Raw genomic sequence first — 25,006 nt, forward strand, 5'->3', positions numbered from 1 at the left:
ACCCTTCCATACTAATAACCCCAAACTATCCTACAAAAACTGGAACTGTGGAAAACTCTCCAATCACAGATACAGCATGATCTCCATTCAGGCACAAGCCTTGATCCTCCTGTACCGACCTTTTAGCCTCATTTAATGTTGCTGCTCTTATGGTTGATCATCAGCCCATGGTGTGGAGGACAAGAATTTTAACCATTAATAAAATTGAGGTTTTAATCCAGTTTCCCTCATTTTGAAAGATGAGAAATCAATTTAGTAATCAACCTATATGGCACTATCTTCAACATTAATCTGTGATCTTGCATTGTTAGTGCTGGAAGATAGAATATTTGTTTATATTTCAACAACTTGCTTAAGTGTGCACATTCTCAGATACTTGAATGTTGATACAGAGCTCTAAGTCTTATATTTCTCCTTTGACATTAGAGTCACAGTGTCATAAAGCACAAAACCAGGCCCTTCAGCCCACCCTGGCTGTACTGACCATCAAGTATCCATTAATAATTGAGCTTTGCAAAAAGAGGGCAACTTGTACTGCACCTGTCAGAAATCTGTAGGCAGTCTCATTTGCCTAGAACTGTCAACAGTCCAATGAGGTCTCACTGAATTCCCCAGTATTTACACTGAGGAATCTACCACTAGATCAGGACTGCATCAGGCCTGGTGCATGGTCCAAAAGCCCATTCACTTAAATAGACAGAAAGAAAAGTCAGAATAAGGCATCATTTTTTTAAAATAACTGTATTTGCTTTAATGTCTTTAAATTAGTTTAAAGGGTTTGGAACTGTTTTAATTGTTGACCTTGATTTTTTTGTAGTTTCTTGAATGCTTTCGACGTATTAGAATGTTTAAAAAAAAATCAATGTCTTTGACAGTCTTCAGAGCTGTTTGTGGGGTTTGCCAGCTATTTGTTTGAGCCATTTTATTGGCACAGTTTATTCTGGCCCACTACCATGACAGCAGATACACATGCAAAGAAGTGGTGTCATGCAATATTCTGCAGCCCTGACACCAAGCAAGGCCTCACCATTGAGGACCTATCAATACGTTTAAACTACCAGATGTGGGTCAGGTAAACAGGCAGCTAAGTTGCACCTCAGCAACAAACGCAGGGAAGAGCCATACTCAAGAAATTTCAAGCCATTGTATTTATCCAAACAATCATCTGAGAGAAAAGTCGAGGGTCATTAATGTCTCGAACTGCCTAAAACCTCAAAGTGCCCTTGTATTCTTACAGACCATTAGGCAGCCCTGAAGGTTGTCCTGCATTACAAGAAGGACTTTATCACGGGTTCGTAGGACTTGCCATCATTTTCCACACTCAGATCTTGAGAAGCAATATTAATTGGGTTGAAAATCTCCTGGGAATCTCAGCTGCACCACATTCCATCTGTTTGCGTGAAGTATAGGAAGGAGTGGCAAGTGGCAATGTTCATTCAGGGCAGAGGGTGGGGGTAGTGCAGGAAATTCTGATTGGCCTGACGGCTGTGACACCACCCAAATTCATTGCAATCTCACCTGAAATTGAGCAGTATGGCAAAGCAGAATCCTTTGCCTTCCCAGTATGTGCTATTGATCATCTGGAAGTAACAGGACAATAACAAAAACCAATGAAGACTGAAACAAGAACCTTCATTATTTAGTGCACCCTTGAGCTCCCTGTAGACATGAAGTAACATTAAATCTTGCCTCTACTCACAGCTCAGTAGTTCACATACATGATTAGCAACTAAAGTAAAGTGACCATGGTACAGCAACTTTCCTCTTAATTGAAAATATTATCTTTCATTAAGCACAGACTGAAGTTTGATGACTGGCATGGGATTTGAATGTCCAGGAGATACAAATCAGAGTGCATTCTGAATTACATTCAAGGCTGGAATTTCAGCCTGAATCTTCTTTACAACGCTTACAATAGCAACGTGTACATTCTGACAAAGTCACACCACCAGCAGAAGAGGCTCTTGTGTTTATTGAGTTTCCACAGTAGACAGCAGCTGACGCTCAGATGGCTAACCCCCTCCTTGAGGAGAGTTAAGTCATGGTCAGCACAACCAGCCTAAGTCCTCTCGTTCAAAGTCTATGCCTTGTTTGTGCACATGTAAGTCCACACACAGGGACATACACACATCCATGCAGACATCCACCCATGCAGCCACTCACACTTGCCCACATGTACAGATTCAATAGATGTGGTAGGATTGTGATCATTTTGTTTTAAACCTAGATTAAGGATGTTGGATTGAATCAGATCAAGCCTGGTACTTTCTGATCTCTGTGGCAGAGTCACTATGTGCTATGCATAACACAAATGCCAGATGTGTATTATATCAAAATGAGCTATTTGTTTAAAACAAATCATTGAATAGAATGTTAGATTAGAGTTCATTTTACGGTATGCCAGAGAAGTGTTGTCTCACCTGTATTAATGAGAGTATTCTTTTTCCTTTCCAATTAAGACCAATAATTTATGTTCATAATTATGTTCATAACCTTCCTTTAGATTCTGAGGTAATAATTTCAGCAACTCCCTTTCTTTGGTTCAGTTTTATTTAGGCCTGAGGCTTTAGGAGAAGACTTAATGAGCTGTCAAACTGCTGGTAGCATAATAATGGCACATTAAGGCAAACCACATGAAGAGGCTGTTTCATTATCACATCATTCCATAAAGCATCAGGATTTATGATTTATTCTTATGAGCATTTTTATTGGAACATACGCTGGAAAGTAAAAGTAAAAAGAGAGTAAGGAATTAACGAAAAAGAAAGGCAGCTGAAGACGTAAGATGTACTTAGCTGGCAACAGGGAGGAAATACATTTGAAATTGAAAATGAGTGCAACTCAATCCAACATGCATTGGATCCAACATTAAAACATACACTGTTGACCGCTTTCATAATCTGTCGGTGCCACGCAAAAACTTATATGAAATGTTACGTAAATAGATGCATTTACAGTGAAGGAGAATGATCTTCCATTACTGTGAAGCACTTACTCTTTTGTCTCACACAGAATTTTGTGAACACTCATTTGAAATCCACACACTAAAGGTAGCCATTGCATATACTGAAGTACATCTGCATTATTGTCATTAAATTTGTTACTTTCTCTTGCTGCTTTCCTTGCATCTGGCATTCTTCTGGCTCTGCAATAAACAGCAAGTTAAATAGCAAGATGTACCATGACTGATGTCTCTCAACTCGGCTGCAAGAACACTCCGATGCTTGTCATTATATTTTATGCAGAGCCTACCTTGAGAAAAGTGGCTTCTGTTCATGTAAATTCATGAATGTCCCATTTAAAGTTCTAGGAACTGGAGCCAGATTTACAGGATACAGTCAGATTTTTTAAGATTGAGAAGAGAAGCAATTCCTTCATTTAGTCTCAGAATCCTCAATCAGAGAGCGTGGTGGATGCTCCGTTGTCGAGTATATTGAAAGATGAGACTAAGGATCTGGTTAATCAAGGAAAGCAGGAGACATGAGGACGGGGTAGAAAGATGAGTGGATGTAAAAGTTTGCTCCTGGTCTAGTTATGCAACTTGCTTATATTTCTTATCTGAAAGTTAAGAACTGTTTAAAAATACAACAATAAGCAAACTTAAATTGTTTACTTTTGCATACAAATATTAAATGGCTTATATTTGATTCCTCTGAAAAAGGGAAAGCACCAGTAAGCATTTTCATAATGGAACAGCATGAGGAAATGTTGCTGGTCATGTATTTTAATTAACATAACCTTTTTTTCTCCTGGAGGAGCTGAGTTTAACCTTTTTTTTGGAGCCGCTCCATGGGTACAAAAGGTGAAAATTGAGCCATTTGCCATGGAATACCCAACAGCCACAGGATTTTTGTGGCTGTTCTTAGTGAAATTTTGAGTCAATCATATCCCCCAGGATGATACATGACCTGGTGAGGTCCTTGGAGGAGGTGACATATCTTTGTCATCCTTTGTCATTTCCACCAGCTGCAACACAATCCCACAACCAGTCACATCTTCCCCTCTCCATCCCTTTCTTCTTTGCACACGGACCACTCTCTCCATGACTTACTGGTACACTCATCCCTCCCACTCCGTCCCTCCCCTGGCACTTCCCTCTTCAACTGTAACAACTGTCCCTATACCTCCCCCATCACTATCCAGGGACCCAAACAGCCCTTCCATGTGAAGCAGAGATTCACATGCACCTCCTCCAACCTTGTCTGCAGCATTCAGTGCTCTGATGTGGCCTCCTCTACATTGGTGAGACCAAGCGCAGACCTGGTGAGTGCTTTGCCGAGCACCTGTGCTCTGTCCACAATTTCCACACCGACATGTCTGTCCTCAGCCTCCTCCTCTGGCAGGGTGATGCCAAATGCAAACTGGAGGAACAGCACCTCAGATTCCATCTGGATAGTCCACAACCAAATGGCATGAACACTGAACTCTCCAAATTTCAGGTGCCCCTCCTTTCTCTCCTCAGAGAAAGGGGCCCCTCTGTTCCTTTCTCTCTCCTTCTGATCCACCCAGGTCCTCTCACACTCCCTTCTTTCCAATCCCCCCCTCCCCTATCTCCCTGTTACCCAGTTCCTTTCCCCTCTCTCACCTGGTTCCGTCTGCCTATCACCCACACTCTCAGCCCACTTGGTCCCCTATCCCCTCCCACACTGTTCCCATCTGCCTACCACCCCTCCCTTACCTGACCTTACTCATCAAATTTCCCATCAGATTCCATAATCTGCAGCCCTTTGTTGTCTCCACCAATCACCCCCCAGCCTCTGTTGTTATCTCCACCCCTCCCTCCCCCACCTGACTCCATCTGCCCATCAACCACTCCTCACCTCGATCCACCTATCGCTTGCCAACTCCTGCCTCACTCCTCCCCCTCCCTTTTTATTCTGGCCAACTCCATTTACACCTTCAATCCTGATGCTGGGTCTTGACCCAAAAAATTGACTATCCCTTTACTTCCACAGATACTGCTTATCCCACTGAATTTTTTTGTTCCATATCCCGTCATCTGCAGTCTCTTGTGTTTCCCTACCTGCGACTTTTTTTCTTTAAGACTGTAGAAGTGTTGGGTTTGAAGGATAAGAAGCCCTGGCAAGTTAACATATTGCATCACGTTATGGTACATACACCATTCACGTGTCCAAAAACAGACTCCTGAAGCAGCTAGTTCACAGAAAGAGATTATCAAGAGGAATGAAGAAACTATTCAAGGATGTTCTCAAAGCCTTCATGAAACAATGCGACATCTTTGCTGACTTGTGACCAATGAAAGAAGAGGAGCATCCGAAATGGGACTGAACACATTGAGGTTCTTCTTCAAGGGCACGTGGAATCCCAGCAAAAATGACGGAAGAAGAGCACCATCTCCCATATTGCTTGCTGGATTGAGAACCTGCTGCCCCACCTGTGGCAGAGTCTGTGGATCATATGAAGGCCTCATGACCCACCTCAGAACTCAAGGAAATGAAATGGAAGCACATCATCTCAATTCTGACAGAAGCCTAAGAAGAAAGAGGAAGATTGAGATTAGACTGATGAGATGATGGCTGCTTTAATAGTATTTGTTCCAGCTTTTATGGACGGGTCATGCTGATATTTTTCTCTGTCAGACTGATGTCAGTATTGTTGCAATACAGAACAATTTGTCAGAACAGCAGGAAGTCCTGGGCATGTCTTCAGCACGACTATGGAACAGAGTCCAAAGACTTTGCAGCATCCGGTGTATTTAGTCGCTTCACAATACAAATTGAACTGAGTCAAATTGTCTGAAGAATGACTAGCTTTTGGGGTGGGAACTTCAGAAAGAGGTTAAAGTGGATCATCCACTTGGTGTTTCTGGCTGAAGATGGTACATGTCTGGACATGGAAAGATAAGGCCCCTTAGAGGTTAAAATCAATCCTAGAGGATTTCTTATTGCCCAATTTTACTTAGGGTTGTCAAATCTGTTTTTATCTTCTCCTAGAATAATCATCACATCACTTGCTGTGCCTCGCTCCACTCTCCTGCCATTGTTGCCTGGAAGGTTCATGTTTGTGGTACATCACTTTCCCAACACCATCCCAACTCCCCACCCTACCACACTTTACTAGAAAGCAGATGTATGCTAGGTGATTGTTAGCCATCTGCCTTTCATTCAAGTACAATATGCTTATAACCATTAATTAGTTATAATCATATTTAAAAACACTTAGAAATAATTATTACCCTGATAACTTGATTGCAACAGTAACCCCTTAGTTCCAGCGACGTCATTGAATCTTGACAAGATTAGCCCATAGCCTAAAGATTGACATTCAAGGCTTGGGTAGAGAAATCATTTTACATAGAGCTTTTGTTGTCAGTCTAAATGAAATCCAAGAATATCGTCGGCCTCATTTCTGGTGAGTTAAGGGTAGTTGGTCTATGGTAGGGCCAGGGCCTCTGTCAGGAGTTCCCACATGTAAATCCTGGAGTGCAGAACTGGAACTGGGTTATTCCAGTTGTGGTACTTCCACCGTGCTCCCTGTCCACAGCCCCTGCACTAATACCCCTCACCCTTCAGGGGGCTCTGTGCAGAAACACACTTCCCTGGACGGGAAGAGGGAGAGGCAGGGTGAGCAGGGGGGAAGGGGAGTGGCTGAGTGAGAAGGGGGAGAGGGTGAGGAGGGGGAGGAGGAAAGTCAGGGTGAGGACGGGGAAGGGGACAGGCAGGGTGGGGAGGGGGGAGAGGGACTGGCAGGTTGTGGAGGGGGGAGGTGGACAGGCAGGGTGAGGAGGGGGAGGGAGAGAGGCAGGGTGGGAGGGAGAGAGGCAGGGTGGGAGGGGGAGAGGCAGGGTGAGGAGGGGGAAGTGGAGAGGCAGGGTGAGGAGAGGGAGAGGCAGGGTGAGGAGGGGGAAGTGGAGAGGGGGAGGAGAGGGGGGAGAGAGGAAGGGTGAGGAGGGGAGAAAGGGAGAGGCAGTGTGAGGAGCAGGAGGCAGGGTGAAGGGGGGAGGGGGAGAGGCAGGTGGGGAGGGGGAGAGTTTGGGGAAGGGAGAAGGTTAGATTGGGTGAATGGTGGAAGGAACAGAGTGAGGGTTAAGAGACAGGCACATTGGGGAATTAAGTTAATTAAAAATAATTAAATCCTTAATAAGCATTAGCGAGTAGGGATGAATCACATTTGCATTAGTCCTTCCACAATCCTGTGTGGCACCTATACTCTCTTGGCTTTAGCAGTCAGTTGTGCTTCTGTGTTTGAAAGATCCTTCTCAAGTTATTGACCAGAAAACATGCAATGCTGTTCTTTTCTTTACACACCTGAGCACCAGCTAGGTGAGTGGAAAGCCCAGTGCTCTGAAATGTACCTGTTTTTAGTTCAGGTGTGTTGCACAATGAACGTGCAGTTCAGTCATCTGTTTTTGATTTGCTGCTGGCTCAAAGAGCTGTTCTCATGCTGTGGTGAGGAAGGATTAATGGGAAATTTGCAGGAAAGCAGACAATAGGCAGTAGATTGGCACGGGGAACGGTTGGGTACCCTTGAGATGTCAATGGAAGGTTTGGACCAATCTCCTAAATCCAACTGTTATGAAAATGTTTTCATTTAGTGGCATAATTTAGCTGTTTTATTGGTTCCGCAGAAGCTATGTGTAATTACCATCTGGCTATCATTGAAATGGTTATGGCATCAACTGACAGGATAATTTCAGCTTGTTTCTTTCCCAATTCTCATTCAGCTTTCTCACAGTAGTTCAACCAGATGACACCATTTAATGTGCAAAACTGTTTTTAAAGATAAGATGAAATAAAAAATTGTAAGGATCCTAAAGTTAAGTATATTCCTTTGAGAGATGTTTGCTGCAGAGTGTCCGGAGCTTGGCTCTCTAAGTGCAGTGTACTTGTTCACAGAACAGTAACTGTTGGCCTAATTGATATGTCTGATACATTAGGGCGATAAGGTTGCTTTCTTCAGTTAGTACAATCATTATTAACTGTACTGAGGTATGCAGTAGAATAATCAGAATTGGTGATAACCACAATGTCCAAATAGGTTCAGTTTCTTAATATTATAAATTACCTCAGTATTTTCATGGTTCAACATTGATCCTTATCTGTTTTTGAATTTTGGTTGATTGTTGAAAAGCGGAGCACTTGCATCTGAATCTATTGTAATTCACTAATGTCACAATTTTTGGATTTACACACTAAATATTCATAAGTCTACAAAAGGTAGAAGATACAAAAGCCTGAGAGCATGAGCCACCAGTCTCAAGGACAGCTTCTGTCCCACTGTTGTCAGACTCTTGAACGGACCTCTCATATGCTGAAAGAGGAACTCTTGATCTCCCAGTCTACCTCGCTGTGGCACTTGCACTTTATTTGTCTACTTGCACTGCTCTTTCTCTATAACTGCAACACTATATTCTGCATTGTTTTCCTTTTACTATCTCATTGTAATTATGTATGGCGTGATCTGTCTGGATGAGACGCAAAACAAAGCTTTTCACTTTATCTCGGTACATATGACAATAGTAAACCAACTACCTAAGCAGCTTATGTAGACTCTGTGTCATTTGCAATCTGCGGTACATTTTGTTTGTTCCATTAGTGTAGTGGCTAAGTTATAGGACAAGCAGTCAGAATTGTGGACAATTGATCCAGAGACACGAGTTCAGATCCCAACATGACAGCTGGGAAATTTACACTCAAATAATTATATTGGGGGAGAAAAAAGCACAACTGGAGAGTCGTGTGCTCTTCTAGGCACCACACTTTTAAGAGACAATGGTAAGGCCTTAGAGAGGCTGCAGAAGAGATTTACTAGAATGATTACATGGAAGAGTAACCTCAGTTTGGTAGATAGGCTGGAGAAGCTGGAGTGGATATACCTGGAAAAGAGGAGTTTGAGTGGAGATCTGATAGAGCTATGCACTGATATGAAGACTCTGGTCCAAGTGGATTGACAGAAACAGTTCCCATTGGTAGAAGAGTCGAGAACCAGGTGACATAATTTGCCAAGAATAACATAAGGAAATTTTAAGGTCTGGAATTCAAGGCTTTGGAGAGGGGGCAAGGAAAGAAACTAGCCTGATTGCTGTCACCTGGGGCAGACTTGATTGGCTGAATGGCTTTGTCTTTTGCTGCACCTCTCCCATGATTCTGTGACTTAGATAACTGACAGCATGAGTTAAGGATTGCAACCCGTTGCTCTGCTACATATGCATTCTCTTCTTACATGAGGAAAGTGATACTAATGGCATTCCAATGATACAGATGCAGGTTCAAACCAATAGCTGGTTTGTTTTACATAAAGTACATATATAATTGAATAACGCATAGTATTGTGTCAAAAACAAGCAATTTTCTACACTCTTTTAACTAAAAGTCAGCAAGATGCAACTTATTAATTGTATCAACTCTTTGCTTATTAAACAACCTAAGGGTATTGCAGTCTGATCAGCAGAAAATGCTGGAAATACTCAGCAGGTCAGACAGCATTGGTGGTGGTAGAAACAGAGTTAATGTTTCAATTCAATAACCTTTCATCAGAACTTGAATAGTCATTAACCTGAAGTGAAAACTCTCTCCACAGATGCTGTCTGACTTGCTGAGCCTTTCCAGCATTTCGTCTTTTAATTTCAGATGTCCAGCATCTTTGGGTTAATTTTAAAATCAAGCAACTTTGTACTGCTGTCCACTAGAACATAATTTGGTTTATTCCTAATGAAGAGATACAGGAGGGAAACTTTGTCACCGGGTTCAGGCCATCAAGCAGTACAAGTTATCTCCTGCATGTAAAATGCCTAACCTTTGATGTGTGGGCACAAATTTTCAATCCTCAGCAAGAATCCATTCTGTGAATTAAATGAAATTATGCCTAATCCTCTCAAGTAAGTTTCTCAGAGTTGCAATATTTAGGGTTCTGTGTAAACTCATTTCAGGTTGCTGGTTTATTGTTGGGAAATAATGTACCATGGAGCCTTGGAATTGAGTCCTTTAGCTAAATCGAGCATTATCAAAAATAGGAAAATGGCAAATGCATCACAGGTGAAATTCAAATTGATGCAATGGGTACAATTAGGTATAAATGCATAGAGTTGGAAATAATGATCTAGAAATAGTTATAATTAGGGAAAATTAAGTTTAATGAAGTGAAATGTTTGAAGGAATTGCAACTTCTTTGTGGAAAACCAGTTCTTTTTACAAAACTTTGCGGTAAATATTTTTAGATTTTTGACCACTTTTACTCCAGAGGGCAGTGTCCAAAGAGCTGCTGAGAAAGGTTTCTAAATTGGCAAGATATAGCGACCAGAGAAGGTTTTGATGGAGACCACAATGCCACAAAGAACTGTAGGCCAGAATAAGGCCCAAAAGAAAACAGGTAAATCATGACTCCAAGTCCCTGTTGCCGGGGGTGGCATATGGTAGGATGGAGGAGGGGTACTGGGAAGATATAGCAAATAAAAACCCAGGGGTGGTCAGCTAAGGTTTGGGGAGTTAGTTGAGGGTGAAAATCTGGGCTCCTCTAGTGTCAGTTTAGCTCACTGGGAGTCGTGGAAGGGTTGAAATTGGCCGAGGCTCGGATATAATCTTTAGGATGTATTGTTGGTGGTAGCTAGGCAGGAGATCAATAATGGTAGTCATGCTCGAGATCTGTACTGAGATCTATTTGGATATCCATGGCAGGTTGGGATGGAGATCATTGGTTTGGTGGAGTGAGAGAGATCTGCCTGGATACGATGGTGTGGTCAGCCTGGAGATCAGTGAAATTGGTCTTTGTTGTGAGTGGATGGGAAGGATTGCTTGGCCTAGAGACCAGTGGTGGTGTCTAGTTGCAGATCAGTAATTTGAGGTCAGTCTGGCTCAGTGTGATAGGGTAGTCAACCAGGGCGTCAGTCATGGAATCATAAAATCATTACAATCATGCCCTCTTTCTGTGGCCATACAGCCCATCGAGTCCATGCCAACTCATTGCAGAGCAACCTATTCTGTCCCATTCCTTTACTTTTTCCCATTCCTCCAAACAGGGAAATTCAAGTTGTTGATCAGGGAGTAAAACAAAGGGCTCATTCCGGTGGTCAGTCATTCCTGGAGTTTGGTGAAGGTGTCTGGTTAGAAATGGGTGTTGAGGGTTAGGCTGGAAATCCACCATGGAGGTGCAAGGTTTGGCCTGGGGATTGGTCAGCTTGATAACTAGTTAAAGTGAGGAAGGTAGTCTGATGGTGGAGGTGAGGGGCACCTACCTGCATCTTCATTTTTTTGCTAACTTGAATAGGTAAATGTACAGTTGACTCGGCTAGCACAAGTTTAACATTGAGAACCTCTGTAGAGAATTAATTTAGAACATTAATTAGCCTGTCATTTTTTTTTATATGTATGTAGCCACAGTCAGGCAAATCAAGCTGAGCTTTCAGAACTGCCCAAAGCTTGAATCACTTCAGAAGCAACTATGCAAACTTTGCAGAGCCCCATCTACAGCTACAGTGACACAGTAATAAACATGAGCCCTGAAGTACCATCATACTGTATAACTGATCCCTGGCTTCAACAGCCCACTAACACTGTCCAGTACATAAACTGGAATTTCAGCTGTGCAATGAAGCACAGTGTTTGACCCACAACTTGAATTCTGCACTGATCATATACTTGAAACCACACCAATAACCCTCCTTTGTACTTGAGTGTCATGTAGCACTAGTTTAGATGTAAATCACATCTTCAGCTGCAGTAATTCCAAACTCCATGTTAACTTCATCATTTGCTCTCTACTATGGACAGATATCAACCTGTTGCTTTTTAAAAGTATGCATTATTTTATTTTTAGTATTCAGCCATGCTATCCACTCTTTGGATGGAGCCACTTTGAGGAATGACTTTGCATCTGTGCTGGAGGAATTTGGCAATCACTACATCCAAGAGGCACTCTACGGATTTGAGGAGACGTGTACCATTTGGTTTCCAAATCGCTCAGTTCAGAGGCAACTATGGATGGAATACCAAGATATCAGCAAAGGTTAGTCCTGCAATTAGAATGGATGATTTGAGATAAAAGAGAATTTTATTTTGTGATTACCAGGTCAAATGAACTTAGCATATTGTGTTCGATCAGCTGTCCCATGGAAAGCATGTACATAACTTTCTGATCAGATTGATAGAGAATTATTTCAAGTGATTTTGCATCAAGTCTGTTATAATTTATGTATTTAAAGCCAACATATTATTGAGTCAGTACCTGTCATTGTTTATGGAAACCTTTGTTATAAAATGATCTTGTGATTAAGTTGAGTTGATGGGCAAAGTTTACTTTGGGTTACTTTTGCCAATTTTCAGTGAGATGCAGGATTTTGACCATTTGTATTAAGCATGATTTGTTGATACTGTGGGACTGTGGAATGCTGTTGTTACAGGCCAGATATTTTGCACAGAGCACAATATGATATTGCGGTAGAACCTTGGAAACTGCTGTGTGTTTGTGTCATTCTGTTGTGACCTCTGCAAAACTGTGTGACCCCTAAACCAAGAACTGTGATGGAATATGTTTTAAGGAGCCTTTTGAGATGATGTTAGAGCTCTGGAAAAAAAAGTCTATGAATCAATATTTCCAAGGTATATTATGTACATTTGTTTGTAATAATTTTTAATGTAACATTCGAGCTACAAACTGATGCATTTTTCTCCATACTGAACTGCTTTTGTTCTCAGTGAATTTCCATTATAGAAGGTTCACTAATGAGTATAACTGTGCCTGCAAAATAGCTGTCACATGATATGGTCGCTGACCTGGACTGTAAGGTCATTGCTGTTTTGTGTGTATTATGGATTCATGATTATCTTAGAGTTAACATTTCCACTTGATGTGTCTAGTAAATATTAAGTCTCAAAATGTAGTAATGAGGAAAATCATACTGGAGCCCATTACCTCAATTCTCTACTCCAAACCATGTCAGCCCATGATCTCCAGTGGTTTCCAATATAGACCTAGAGTGGACTAATATGAGATTACACCCAGGATTAGCATCTGCAATGAGTTAGTATTAGCTTGTCCTGTACAGGTTTATTATGGAAGGAGATCAGGCAATAACTAACTATGTAGGGAAATGGACAGTCAACATTTCAGGTTGAGGCCCTGTATCTGGACTGGTCGAAGGTCTCAACTGAAACATCAACTGTCCATTTCCATTCATAGGTGCTGCCTGACCCGCTGAGTCCCTCCAGCGCTTTATGTATTGAGGCAATAAGTAACTGTTTCTCTGTTTGCTTGTTACAATTGTACAGAGTATTGGTGAGTACTGTGTACAGTTTTTGTCCCCTTATTTAATAAAGGAGCCATGGAGGTGGTCTGAAACATATTCACTAGGCTAATTCCTGGGTTGAGAGGGTTGTCCTATCACAAACTGACGGAGTTTAGAAGAATGAGGAGTGATCCGATTGAAACATAAAAGATCTTAAGGAGGCATGACAGGGGAGATGTTGAGATGTTTTCCCTTGTAAGAGAGTATACAATGAAGGGACATAGAAGATAAGATGGCATTTAAAACTAAGCCGCTCTCACAGAGAGTGGTGAATCTCGAGAATTCTCTGCCCCATGGGGTTGTGAAGTCCTGATCTTGGAGTATTTAAAGAGGAAGTAGGTAACTTTTTGAAAGATCAGGAAATTGGATCAGAAGGGGAGTTAAGCCTTGGAACAGATTAGCCCTGATCATACTGAATTGCGGGGCAGGCTTAAGGAGCTGGGTGACCTATTCCTGCTCCTATTTTCTCGTGTTTTTGTGTTTGTTCTAATCACAGGACACCCTTCAGGACTGAGCTTCACCTTCAGTTAAGCTCTTTCATTTCACAATTATGACCTTTTGAAACTCAGTTCACCAAGGGATTTAAAACCAGTTTCTATTTTTCAACAAATTCACTTCCATTACATTTTTGGAATCACAAGGCTATGAATTTTTTGTATTCAATCTGATCCAGAAATGGAAGTTGCAGAAGACTAATGTAAATCTGTATTATCCAGGAAAGCAAGTTACAGATTCCATTCAGCTCAGTTAGATTCAGTGTCACAGCTAGTAGAGAGTCGAGTGTCACATGAGGAAGGAAATTAAGATTTGCTTTTGGAGTAAAATAAAAAAAAACTTACTATTAAAAATTGTCAAGTTTCTGACCAGTTTGAGAAGTCTTAGCTGCTGTCTGCCCGGCTACAAGTTACTTTATTCATGTCACTGTGTCCTGGAATAATTCTACATTTATCTCTGCAGGTTGTGATATCAGACAAACCTCAATGATCCTCAGATTAACTGCTCAGTGATCCAGTTGCTCTTTGTTTGATACGCCTGCTTACAGACTGGTTGATAACATTTGATAACCCATCAACACTCACTGCATTGAAAAATACGATCCATTGTACAAGAACCACTTGGACCATGTTTCAGAGATACAATGAAATGAAGTATAATTGCAGGTTGTTCTGTCTGACAGCTGCCCCGAAGCAGCAGAATCCTGAGACACTAAGAAAAGCCGAAGGATATGTCTTTCCCAAACATCAGAAATAAATCCTGCTCACTGATTTCCCTCTTAAAATGACAGGCTGATATAAACAAAAGATGATTCCCAGATCCTAATTTCTTTTCATAATGCTTAAATCCTGGGTGCCCAATAAGGGTTTATGTGTGTTATGCCAAGTGTTGTCGGGTCTGGAGGTATTCACAGAGATTTCATTGCTGAATAACCAGTGGTTAATTTCATCCCTGCCCCCTGCTACCTTCACTGTTAAGCAATCGTTTCATCTGCATGACTAATAAAAAAAAATTGAGGAAAGTTAAAAAGAAAAAATGCACTTTTTAAATACCCTTCAGTTTTCCTGTTGGTGTTCAGACATTAATTCCCAGAGATTGGCAACCCCAGTAACAGCTGAAGCACTCTAATGATACATAAGGGAATTCACTAGCAGAATCGATTATATGAAGAAAACCACTTTGTGTGGAATAATGTTAAATGAATACAACTGCTCTATTATTTCGAATGATTATAATTAGATTTGACTTTTTCTTGACTTAACCTTCACACTTTGTGCAAAATCATTCCAGTCCTCAGTCTGTGCTAAGGCCCATTGCTAAAGTACTCAGCATTTATCTGTGGGGGTGAAGCAATAAACTTTAACTCAATGCCCACCCCAGTGCCTTCAGCTATACTGCACCCCAGGCTATTGCGCTCAGTCACCACAGGAGCTATCAGAATAATTGGATGGTAATTTTAGTCTCTTACTTACCCAACCCCATGCATTGTCCTCTCTGACCAAGGCTGACTCTGAAAGTGGTGAAATCGACGTACGGAATAGCTGTCAAGATTGAGGAGTTAAACCAAAATAAATTCAATGTGAAGTGCAAAGCCTTTTGAGCAAACTAATGGCCTAGTAATTCATCAGCACTTTTGATGGCATGTTAACAGATTGCCATGCAGCACAGCAAGCATCGCTTCATGCCTATGCCACCGCTGTCAAGTAGTGCTCAAGGTGCAAGCCACCCTGCACCACCTGTGCATGCATTTCCTTTGTGAGCTCTGCAGTTCACGAAGGAAAATCCAATGTCCAGTCTGAGTCTCAAAGGATTTCATTGGGGAGAGAAGGTTAGTGAGATGGCCTTAGGGGAAGCAGGGTGTTTGGAGGAGGGGAGGTAGAACTGAGGGGTATAAGGTAGGGAGTGCCTGGAGATTGAGACTTGGTGGGACGAGTCCAAAGACTTGAGCCTTAGGGATTGGGTGAGTACAGAGACCTGGACTTAATGTGGGAAGCAACTCTAGAAGCCAGTGCTTACATTCAGATACCTGGGCTTTGGAGCTTGCAGGTGGAGGGGGGTCCAGACATTCTGACATTTGGGTCATTCTGAGTAAAAAGGTCCAGAGATCTGCGGAGCACCTGGAGGTCTGGAAGTGGAGGACTTGTTCAGGAGATCGTGAACTTGGGAGTGGTGTGGAGGTTAAGGGAGCAGAGGAATTTTAAAAAATGTTAAAAGAGACCTTTGTGGGCTGGGTTTTGAGGTCCAGGAGGCCTCCTTTGATGGATTAAGCAGCACCATGAAATCATGGGAGTTCCTTGGAATAATGTAACCTGGACATTACTCCAAAGGAATGATGCCCTGAGTGACAGACTGACTGCATCTCAACCATGACAGATGTGGAAATCACATGACAGCAAAAGGCTGTTTTGTGATTGGAAGTACTTGTTCAAATTCCCAGAGTTGGACAAATAGTCACAATCACATCCTGCTCTCAAAATAAGCAATTTTCAGACATATAGCTCTGAAAAAAATGCTGCCTGACTGAATTTCCAGGGGCAAATTATGTATCTATATTATTACGTATTTAAGGGTATACATTCTAAATAAAAATGCATACATACAACAATGATCAAGGAATATAATGTTAAGCTCAGGAAAAAAGGCATAAATGCCTTTTTAAGCCAGCTTTCCAATTTCCTTTATTTAGTTTGAGAGCTCTTGCAGATTATAACAATTTAAAAATAAATCTGGAACGCTAGCCTTGCCTCCCATGTCTGGTATTGTGTGTGAGGTGCCCTTCTATCACAGTAATGACCTTCCTTGTTGATCTTTTGTCTTCTTAGACTTTAAATAACAAGAGAAAATGTCAGTTTTTTTCTTAACCAAAGCACATCACCAAGAGGGTACTCCAATGGCTTTGCCTGTGCAATCCATCAAACAAGTCTGTAGTTAGCTGTAATTTATTGGTGAGAGTGCAGCTTTTTAAGAAGAGTTTGAGAGAATGGGACATTTGTTCAATGATTCCAGCAAGGCACTTTGTTTCCATTCATCTTAAGCCTGTAATGTATTTATTGTGACAATTAATATACTTTCAAGGATACATTGTGCATAACAGATTTTTTACTTAAATTATGAGCCTGTGTACGTCAGACATAAATATTTCTCTATTTTGTGGTTTCTTGAGCATTCCTCATTCTTTGTAAGAGGAAAATTCAGTTAAAAAGAGTACTTTGGCTGAGAGACCTAACTACTAAACTTTGTCTGTACCCATCTGTATACCTCTGGACAGTACTGATGAATACATATATATTGTGGTTGGTTGGCAGCTGGTTGCTAAATCTGTCATCTTCTGCCGAGGATCACCCTATTGGGAGCGGAGGAGATTTCATCACGGGTAGAGAGGCAGTGGGCATGCACTGAAAGGAACACTTGGAAGATCTCCTCAACCAAGTCTCTATCTTTGATGTAAGCCTACATGATGCCTTTCCTCAACAATCTGCTGAAATTTTGGTGTTTCTCTGGCTGGCAACAGGTTGGAAAGATCATCCAGCAAATAATATAAACAACAAAGCCTCTGGATCAGAATGAGTTCATAATGAAGCACTAAGTCATGACAGAGAGGGAGTTTTTGGCCTGAATTCATGACATTATCACCCTCAGCTGGGAAGTGGAGGATATGTCTGGGAATCTCAGAGACACCATAACTATGACCATCTTCCTGACAGGAAAGGTCTGATTTCAGTGATTACAGAGAAGTCTCCCTGCTGTCTGCCATGGAAAAAGTTATCTTAAGAATCCTCCCCTAAAGTCTTTTGTCCCTGGTCAAAGCACACCCCTCTGACTTGCAGTATAGATTCCACCCATCAAGAAGCACAAAGAGCATGATCGTTAAAATCTGTTTGAAAATAATGAATATTGACACATTCAACTGAAATGTAGAGAGCAGCAACGTGCACAGCATGTGGCCCACTTCAGCCTCAGAAAAGCTTTCAACTCCAGCAACCAAAGAGTGATTAGGAAGATCATTGGCTGTCCTCTGAAATTTGCCTCCACCCTCCATAATGATGTGAAAACAATGATTCCCAAGTCAGCTCTCTTCCCTGAGCAAGGAATTTCAAGGACAAGGAAAATACTTTAAGGAAATCCTCAAATCTCCATGATAAGTGTAGAGATTTTACCAGCTCAATGGAGTCCCTAGTCCAAGGTCACACAGACCAGGAGAGAAAGGTCTAGGAATGCACCGATTACGTTGCATCATTACAGGAGTACATAGTGACTAAGAGCAAGCAGTGGAAGGACCATGCAGGCACTTGTTTGCCCATCAAGTTCTACCTGTTCCACCTGTGTCAGAGTCTGTGGGTCACACGTTGGCCTCATCTGTCATTTCACAATCCACAGAACTGGAATAGAGACAAGTCATCCTCGACCCTGAGAGGTGAAGAAAATGAAGACATTACTGGGACAAAAGTAGCCCATGACAGGAGGCCTTTGGCCATGAACTCAGGCTGCTGGGGCTTGCTTTCTGGAGATGGAGGGCAAGTGGTCCCTTTAAATCCAAGTGCCAGGCACCGGGGTCACTGTGCCTGTGACTCTCCAAATAGATTGCAAACTATGAGTGATAGTAGGCTGGAGGAGAATGGGGTAGTTGGTGCTCCAGAATATGTAAAGAATTGCCTGCATTTTTGTAAGGAAACTGCAATTAAACAGAAAGCATAAATTCTTCAGGGATCGACTCTGGGATCATATCCATTGCCCTGGTCTTTCCTTAGACCCAACCCACTGATGTTAATTGGCAGCATGGCATTGCTGCTAACAATACTGACTGACAAACTGCATTTATGAGAATTCCCAGCCATGGGATCTCTCATCTATCTTGCCGCCATTGTTCCTGCTACGAGAACACTGGTTACATGAAAAGCTTCAGAAAAGCCCCGTGTAAAGGTAAGATTAAGTCTTCCCAGGTCTGAGAACTCCCCACACATTCCATCAAACTCATGGTGGGAGTTTGCCAGAAGGACAGTAGGTTTTTGCACCCTGTGAGCCGACAGTAGTTGCCTGAGAATTGGAAGAAACCGTTGTTAATATAGTGCATCTCCATGCCTGAGATCATGTGTTGTAATATCAGCCCACAGTGAGCAGCCACTGTGGTTGGCTGCTTTTTAACCAATGGTAAAATAGTGGCATTGTTTCCTGGTGACTACACTTTGTTAGTGTAGTGGTTGGGATTTGATCCTTGGGAATTGGGGGGTAATATATTCACCAAAGACTGAGAGATGGGGTAAAAGAATGCCTGAGCTTAGTGGATGAAATATCTGTTTTGTAAATAGGCACATGTGATTCAAAGCATTAGGGTGCCTTGAAAGGTGATGTGTGGGGGGAGTGGCACTAATTAGATAGCACAGACATTTTAATGGGCTCCTGTATTATACACAGAGAAACATTGCTCAGTAGGTAGAATTATAAAGAGAAAGGTTGCGTGACAAAGAGCTAGGTAGTTAGAGCAAGCAAAAGAACAGCCATTATTATACTGCCAGATTTTTGACACTTGGATGCATTGTTAGGAGGCAGTAAAAATAAGAAAGACCAATTTTCAGCTCTAACACAGCATGAAAAATGATATTCCCAATTAACAAAGGTAGTATATTAGCCAGGAATCAGTTCTGCCTGATCGCTTCTTCATTTGGCCATGATCATGCTTGGAGGTAGTCCATCAAGGCAGACTGTAGCTTCATGAAATAAGCAAAAGGTTCAGAAAAGTCTCCTGCATGAGGCAGGTGGGCCAGGCTCTAACTTGGATGCCCAGCTTGGAATTGATCCTGGTGTCTGAATTTGCTGGGGTGAGAGTACAGTTATAAGGAAACCAAAAGTTGCAGGTGGAACTTTTTGCCACCACTGAAAGTAAGAAAGACTTGCATTTAAATAGCATCTTTCACGTCCTTTTCAGGATATCCCATTGTACTTTACAGTCAATCTAATGCTGTTGAAGGTTCTCACTGTCATGATAAAGGAAACATGGATAGACAGCACATGATGAATACCACACAGTATGATTATGATCAGATTAAATATTGGCCAGAGCATTGAAAAGAATTTCCTGCTCTTCAAAATAATGCCACAGAATCTTCTGTTTAACATTTCATCCTCTCAACATTTCCTATAACGGTGCATCACTGGGCATTATTATGTCAGCTTCATGTTGTTTTCTGTGTGAGCCTCTGCATCGGCTGACCCTAATTTCTAGCTTTGTTTTTGCCCAGCGTCCTTGCTGGCATCAGTAGGAGCCTTTCATCAGATGCCTGTGTGGACAAAAGTTGTCCAGCAAGTGCTTGGTACATCTCACTGTGTTCTGTGCAGCGAGAGCTGAAGTTCTTTTGCTCCAGCTGGTGTCATGCTTCATCGATAAAGTTGATGTTTGTCTCAGCGTGTGTGCTTGTGAGCAGACAGAGTCCCATGTTTCACAGCTAGACAGGATGGACCTCAGTAAAGATCACTGCATCTCTTTTCCAGACCTTCTTCACCACTGCACATTCCAGAAGGAGAAGGATGATGAACTCATCCATGGTGCAGCCACCTTGAGACAGTGTGCAGTGGGATTTCTTGAAATACGTGACCACCAGCAGCCAAACAAGGACTTGATGCTTAATTGAAAGTTCTGGTGATGAGGCATTCTGCCAAATGACTCTGACAACCTGCTCAGGGAACCATCTGACAGCATCCACCAACACCTTGTCCTGAGGTCATCTTGTGCAGACCACTGTCTTATTGACTTGTGGCCAAAGGTGTTTTACTGAGGCTAGATAGTATGGCATGGGTTCAGCTGAAGGAAATGTTCTGTGAAACCTGGCCAAATGCAACCTTCACAATGCTGCGAACAGGCAGAGCCTTGGCACATAATGACACTTGGTGTTTTTGTACCCAGGGACTTCCTTGGGTGCCCCAACAACCAAACCTGTATGAATTATGTCTACCCCCCACAAGCTCAAGATCTTAACCTGACCTCTTGTAGCTTGATGCAGTCACACACAAAGGTGGTCGATGTTGGGTACTACATGTGATTCTCACTTACCTTTTGGTTTATTCATGTACTGAGGATTCTCTTTCCATTCAGTCTGCCTCCTGTTTATTAATCCCCTTTCCTTGCCACCATCTGATATATGCCATGATGCTCAAACACCTTTTGAGGCTGGTTTGGGCGTTTATCCCCATATTGAGCCCTTCAACTGAAATTATTTGCTTTCAACTTGAATCAAATCCAGTTTTGCCCTGTCACTTCTCAAATAGTCATTGGACTGGGATGAATTGCACTTTCCGGGGTAATTAATTATGTAACTCAGCTAACATCAGAGAATTGAGCACAATTTGCACTTCATCCATCAGGTAGCACTTATAATGGCTCTTAACCATTTAGAACTGATCTGCAATAGTGGTCATGATCATCCCTGTCAGTTCTGTGCAAGATAAGAATGTAGAATTAAATCGTTAAGGCACTGTTGTAGATTTCAAATTAATACAGAAGCACAAAGTGGGAGAGATAATTTGAGACAGTGGAAGTATGAGGCAAGAGACAGAGATGGATAAGTGGAGACATTGAGACAGTCACAGAAACTGTTGAAACTGAAATAAACAGAATGATGGATAGAAAGAGACATAGATAAAGGCAGCAAGAATGAGAGAGGCAAACAAAGTCACAACGAAGACCTAGAAAGAATGTAAGACACCCAGACTGATGGAAATGGTTCGGCTTCAGTGTATTTTATCTCTTTATTAATGGGATGCGCATTTAAGATACAGATATCTCAGATAAGACCATCATTTCTGATATTTGCCTGGAAATTGGATTGGCAGGTCCATTGTATATGTGCTCAATGTGTTTTAATATTAACAAAAAATGAAATGGAAAATTGGGGACTTATTGAATGTAGGATGAAGTGGCAGAACTCCATCTAGGTTCCCTTTGTGTCTGATGAGATAACACACAGTGGCGATCAGACATTGCTGTGGAATCCTGTGGCATACAGTACTGGCCTATCTGCCTCCCAGGGGATCTTAGTGCACACTTGCATGGCCAATGCCAGCTGCAGGCCACTTGCCATATCTGGTGAGGTCTGCTTCAGTACTGAAGGGGGCCGCCCAGAGCAGGTCTCAGTCTAACATTGGGAAACAACCCCATATAGGAACATTTTAAATAATGTACTCCCCAAAGCGCTCAGTTCTGGTCCACACAATGCCCGCCATTGTACCAGCTATGTCTACCTCCCACAAGCTCAAGATCCTCACCTGACCTCTTTCACTCCACTTGCCCATTGATTGAACTGCTCTGTAACACCAGTCTTTTGACCAAACACTGACCCCTCAACCCAATCCCCATCAATAGGCCTGCCAACCCAAAACTCCTGTGCTTTGACTACCCTACCTAACCCCCAATCCTCAGATCCTCAAACCCAAATGCTCCCACCCCTCTCAGCATAGATCTATTGACATATGAACTCAACCCAACTTATCCATTGATCTACCAACCCAACCCCCAATTCTCTGACTTGCAAACTCAAGCCCCACCCTCCCATCCACTGACCTCCCTCCCCAAACCCTGCATCTACAGACTTATAGACCCAACCCACCCGATCCACTGCCCTCTCTACCCATCCACCCCATCCTCAGATCTGCTGACCCAAACCCACAACAATGAACCCACTGAGCCACCCCCCCAATCCAAAGGTCATCTGACCCAAGACCCCATTCAAAGACCTGCCAATCCAACCCCTCCTAATAATGTACACTGTTGATTCAAACCCACTCTACTCCTCCCTGTCCTATGATCTGAGGTGAACTAAAATAGGAGGGGCTTCTGTGAAATATGGATCAGTTGTGACTGGGCCGTAAAATTCTTTGCCATTCCATAAAAAGCATTAGTAAGATTCTTTCAAGATGGTACAAGATTATGTAAACCGTTCATTATTTTCCTTGCTCAAGCTTTTTAAAAAAAGATTGTTAGACAGTTTACTGTTACAATTTGCATGCATTCTGTGATTTATGACTGATGTGCTCATAGGTTTTCAAAGAAAATCATGGCAGGTGAGCTTGGACTATCCAGTGGATGATGATGATATTCTAAAGAATAGACTCTCCTTTGCCCTTTGCCAGAAAGTCAATTTGTATCACTGGCTGATCTGTAGCATTACTAAAATGACAACAAGTCTATTACTTGGACTGTAGTGTTGAGCCCACCTGAATCAGTCAGAACCTAAAATCTCCCAGCAGTGGGTAAGATTCTGATAATCATTGTTTTCATTCAATTTTGTAATGTGATGTGTGCTGTGGTGGACCAATGTGCACATCCTGCATTGCTGCTTGCATCCACAACACTGATTGTCTATGAGCAGGACACTCCAATAACCAGCCTAATTCCCAGCAGAGTATTATTTTCCCAAATCCAGACTGTTATCAGCTACTCTTCTGAAATGAGATTTTCTTGTTTTTTTAAATGCTTTCATACCTCAAGCCTGCATAACCTTGCTAAAATGACTCATTGAAGCTAACCATTCTCAGCGTAAATTGCAAGAGAGGTTACCAAATGCATCCTGAATTGATGTGGATTCTGACTTTATTGACTTTATTTAACTGTTGATCTAATCTACAGCTTAAAATGTCAATTGTAAAATCTACGGCAGTCTGGGTCTTAACTTCAACAAGGAAATGTCATTTATAGCATCTCCCCATAATTACACAGTTATTTTTAATGGGTCTCTTCTAAAATGCCATGTCCACTTTAGACGTGTTTGTATGGAGATTAAACTTCTCTCAAGTTTTCACCACCATTGAATCTCCCAATTCTTTCTTTTGATGAATTTAAATTTAAAAGCTTCATGGAATTTGCTGTCAGTTTCCCTCCTGGTCTCATATATACCTGATCTGCCTCTGGCTCTTCCATTCCCTTTCTCAGCTTTTCTATCTCTGTCTAGTGACTATTGTCCATTACAAGCCCACAGGCCCCCAGAGCGATTTTGACTTCATCTCCCCAGCTCCCGACCCTGCTTACAGTAAGAGCTCCATGTTATTCTCTTTGTTTTTTATGCTCTGTTGTGTCTGTTCTGATGAAGAGATTTTCCAAAGCAGTGCGCCGCTGAAACTCCCAGAGGTTGATTTTTTTTATATAGGTGTCACTGTGTATTCAGGGTCCTCTGTGAATTAACATGTTGGATAATTTTGTAAACACTTTATTTTTCATAGTAATTGGATTAAGGTTTACCAGATGGCAAGTTTGCCATCCGAGAAGAGATTAAACAGACAGGGTCTATCCTTTCATGAGTTCAGAAGAATGAGAAGAAATCTTTTTACGATGTACAATAACTGCAGAGATAATATTTCCCCTGGCTGGGTTTTCTCGAACCAGTGTCACCCTCAATGTAAGGTGTCAGCCATTCAGGACTGAGATGAGGAGAAGTTGCTTAAGGCAAGAGGGTAGTGGGTAGCAGATCTCTAATTCTTCATGCAAAAGAGCTTTAGAAGCTTTAGGCAGATGTATTCACCAACATCTTTAATGTTTCTTTGAGCCAAGCAGTTGTCTCCGTATGTTTCAAATCTACCACCATCATACCAGTGCCTAAAAAGACGCCTGTAACCTGTTTAAATGACTACCGCCCCGTGGCACCGACTTCAATTATCATGAAGTGCTTCGAGAGGTTAGTCTTGCAACACATCAAATCCATTCTCCCTCCCTTACTGGACCCCCTTCAGTTTGCATACCGCCCCAATCGGTCAACCGAAGATGCAGTGTCCTTTGCCCTCCACCTGGCTTTGTCTCACCTAGATCAAAAGGACACTTATGTTAGAATGCTCTTTATAGACTTCAGTTCTGCTTTTAACACTATCATCCCATAGAACCTCATAAGTAAGCTACACCTACTGGGCCTTAGCACCTCCACCTGCAGTCGGATTCTGGACTTCCTGGACTTCGTATTGGAAATACCATCTCAAAAATCACCAGGCTGAGCACTGGAGCCCCTCAGGGTTGTGTGCTCAGTCCACTGCTGTTCATGCTGCTGACCCATGACCGTTCTGCCAACTCAAGCTCCAACCATATCATCAAGTCTGCTGATGATACAACAGTGGTGGGCCTCATCAGCAGGAATGATGAAACAGCTTACAGAGAGGATGTGGCGAGGCTGGCGGATTAGTGCTCAGTCAACAATCTCTCCTTGAACGTGGACAAAACAAGAGTAATGATTGTGGATTTTAGAAAGGCTCAGGCTGACCCTGTGCATCAATGGCATCATTGTACAGAGAGTCAGCTGT

At 42.2% G+C, this 25,006-nt stretch overlaps 1 protein-coding gene across 4 annotated transcripts in view; it reads left to right on the forward strand.

Annotated features, from left to right (window-relative positions):
• Positions 1 to 25,006, forward strand: part of astn1 (astrotactin 1) — a 1,815,355-nt gene that overhangs the window by 1,534,044 nt on the left and 256,305 nt on the right. For all 4 annotated transcript variants that reach the window (XM_052011000.1, XM_052011002.1, XM_052011001.1 and 1 more), the window contains one exon: positions 11,773 to 11,961. In XM_052011000.1, coding sequence (XP_051866960.1) covers positions 11,773 to 11,961 — 189 coding nt within the window. The remainder of the gene's footprint in view (positions 1 to 11,772; positions 11,962 to 25,006) is intronic.

This window comes from Pristis pectinata, chromosome 3 (assembly GCF_009764475.1).
Source record: "Pristis pectinata isolate sPriPec2 chromosome 3, sPriPec2.1.pri, whole genome shotgun sequence".
Classification (NCBI taxonomy): domain Eukaryota; kingdom Metazoa; phylum Chordata; class Chondrichthyes; order Rhinopristiformes; family Pristidae; genus Pristis; species Pristis pectinata.